At 39.6% G+C, this 2,639-nt stretch overlaps 1 protein-coding gene across 1 annotated transcript in view; it reads left to right on the plus strand.

Moving 5' to 3' along the window:
* The window catches only part of HSD17B12 (hydroxysteroid 17-beta dehydrogenase 12), a 216,343-nt gene that overhangs the window by 141,291 nt on the left and 72,413 nt on the right, over positions 1-2,639 (plus strand). Inside the window, exon 4 of the mRNA XM_006159131.3 lies at positions 1,144-1,251. Within this exon, the coding sequence (XP_006159193.1) occupies positions 1,144-1,251 (108 nt within the window). The remainder of the gene's footprint in view (positions 1-1,143; positions 1,252-2,639) is intronic.

Raw genomic sequence — 2,639 nt, forward strand, 5'->3', positions numbered from 1 at the left:
GCACGAACCGAAGTTGTCTACATAGGAGTCCAGCGACATAGCCATTACGCTAACTGCTGGTCCCATTATTACCTTCATTTTCACGAGAGGGTGTTGAGACTCAAAGTTGGTGTGTGGGAGGTGAGGGAGGGTGAGAGGGAGGGAATCAAGGAGAGAACTAGAGAGGCAAGACATTTACGGGACACAGAAATGGAGGATCGTCTGTCAATAACATGTCCGGTAATATCGTTCATTGGACTGGTGTGCAGTGTATTCATGCTGGGAAAATTTGTTTTACAAGCTGTGGTGATGTACAGTGGTTGAATATATAAAATAAATTTTATAACAAAGTGGGTGTGTGACTTGTTGAAAGTCATTTTGCAAATAAGTGTGGAAATGAAATTGGTACTCTTGTCTGAATGACCTCAAAGCCCACGCTGTGTCTTCCAAGGAGCTGCCTCGTCAAGGCAGAAGCCAGCAGTCCACGTTACCTCGTACAGGGGTTGTTTCTCCGGAGTCTCATTCTGAAGCTGTGATTTCCATCAGCTCTGTGTGGACTTTAACAGTCTTGTGAAAAGTAGAACACTGAGGTCTTTTTTGTGTTGCTTGATAGCTTTATTACCTACATTTTGTGTGGCGTTTTCAACGTACTTAACAATGAACTATTAACCAAGCTCCTAAATGACCATAAGATCACATTCATTTTGTTTCCATTTTAATAAGATGGTCTTTTTGTTTTAATGCATCATGCTTTAAAATGTTTTACTACATCAAGCCTTCTTCCTGAAATTATGAAGCATCAATGTGCAATTAAAATCATGAAGCCAGTGATATTTAAAGCCTATATCGCATTATGATTTGAATAATGTTTTATCACTTGTTCCTGAGGGTCTAAATAGTAGTTATCGTTACTGATTTATAAAGGGAGACCTGATTAAGGAGCATTCAGCCAGCTCTGTGATGACATTGGGATTTTTATTGCAAATCTATTGCATTGACTCTATCATCTCTTAGATGGCCTCATGATTGCCTAAAATGATCCTGGTCTGAATTTTATGTCAATTTGGGGGTAAAGGATTTTAAAAGGACAGTATATCAAATGATTTAGTTCTAATTGCTGTATATTAATTTTCCCTATTTCTCCCCATTTGTGTTTTTTTCTAGAAGAAAAATTCAAAGTGGAGACAAGAACAATTGCTGTTGACTTTGCATCAGAAGACATTTATGATAAAATTAAAACAGGCTTGACAGGTCTTGAAATCGGCGTGCTAGGTTTGTATTTTGGCCACATTTATAAGTTCTTCTTAAATTTACTACTCAACTTTCCGTGACTTCACGTTTTCCCTTTAGATGTTAAGTATTCAGTGGTAAAATGGCTAGTTAAAAATGAATCCTCCTGTTAATACAATAATCAGGTTAAATCAGTCTATATACATTTGGATCTGTATTTTGGGGTATGTATTAAGAACTGTTGTACAGTTTTGGTTATGTTTCCTTCCTACCTCATGTCCAATCTTCTGTCTGTGCATATTTAGATAGAGTTAAAACTACGGCGGGTATTGCTGACACATTTACAGCTGAGGAAATGAAGGCTGAGGAAAGGTTGAGGTATACAGTTGGGATTCAGTCTTCCATTTGCTTTTCTAAGTCTGCTCTCCTTTTTGTTATTCCTTTACTATCCTGCTCTTACTGCCAGCACCAGATGCTCGTGCTCAGATAATGAGAATATTGAACTTTAGTATGAAAAAGATTCACCAGAAGATTTTTTTTTTTTTTGGAAAGATTTTCACTATAGGGCGCGTGCGCTCGCCAGACAGACAGAGAGAGACATAGAGACAGAAAGCGAGAAATCACCCCCCAGAGGGGATGGTCACGTCGCAATCCCTTCTCCTCCATTCTCCTCTCAGGATCTTGGGCATGCACGCACACGCGCCCGGCGTGAGTTTTAAGCCACCAGGTCCGGGACGTGAACCGCGGTCGACTACGTGGGAGTCCAGTGACATAGCCATTACGCTAACTGCTGGTTCCCAGTTCACCAGAAGATTTTAAGGGATAAAATAGGCTTTATAAGTTTTTCACTATTTTTTGAGTCATTTCTAGAAAGAAACAGGACATCTAGTTCAGAAAATTTTCACTCCCTCAGTAAATCTCTTTATTCCACCACCTAAAATGATGGGAACCTGATCTTTGCCATTGTTCTCTTTTTGTGTGTGTGAATGGAAGTCATTTTTAAGAATGTTTATTAATATTTCTTTAGTCATACTATAAAAGAATATGTGTGTGTGTGTGTGTGTGTGTGTACACACATATATATTGTAGCTAGGGCAATCAAAAGCTCAATTCAGGAAGTATAGTCCCAGTACCCTTGGCTCGGTGGCGAACCCTGACTTCTGCATGCTGTCCTTTCTCACTCCCGCCCGGCCCGTGCCACGCGTCTTCATGCCCAATCTACCCACTTCACTAGTCATCACTTACAGAAGAATCAGTGAACTCTTAGACACGGGTCTAATTTTTTGCCTTTGTGTCTACATGTTCTTCTGTTACACATACTGCTAGGAGTCGTTCATAAGTCCCTCTTCTTTAGCCCAGATTTGGAATACATGAACACCAACATCTGTCAAAGTCTTAACTTTTTTTTTTTTTTTTTTTTGGGGGGTTTT

The sequence above is a fragment of the Tupaia chinensis genome, unplaced genomic scaffold (assembly GCF_000334495.1).
Source record: "Tupaia chinensis unplaced genomic scaffold, TupChi_1.0 Scaffold000625_1, whole genome shotgun sequence".
Taxonomy (NCBI): domain Eukaryota; kingdom Metazoa; phylum Chordata; class Mammalia; order Scandentia; family Tupaiidae; genus Tupaia; species Tupaia belangeri.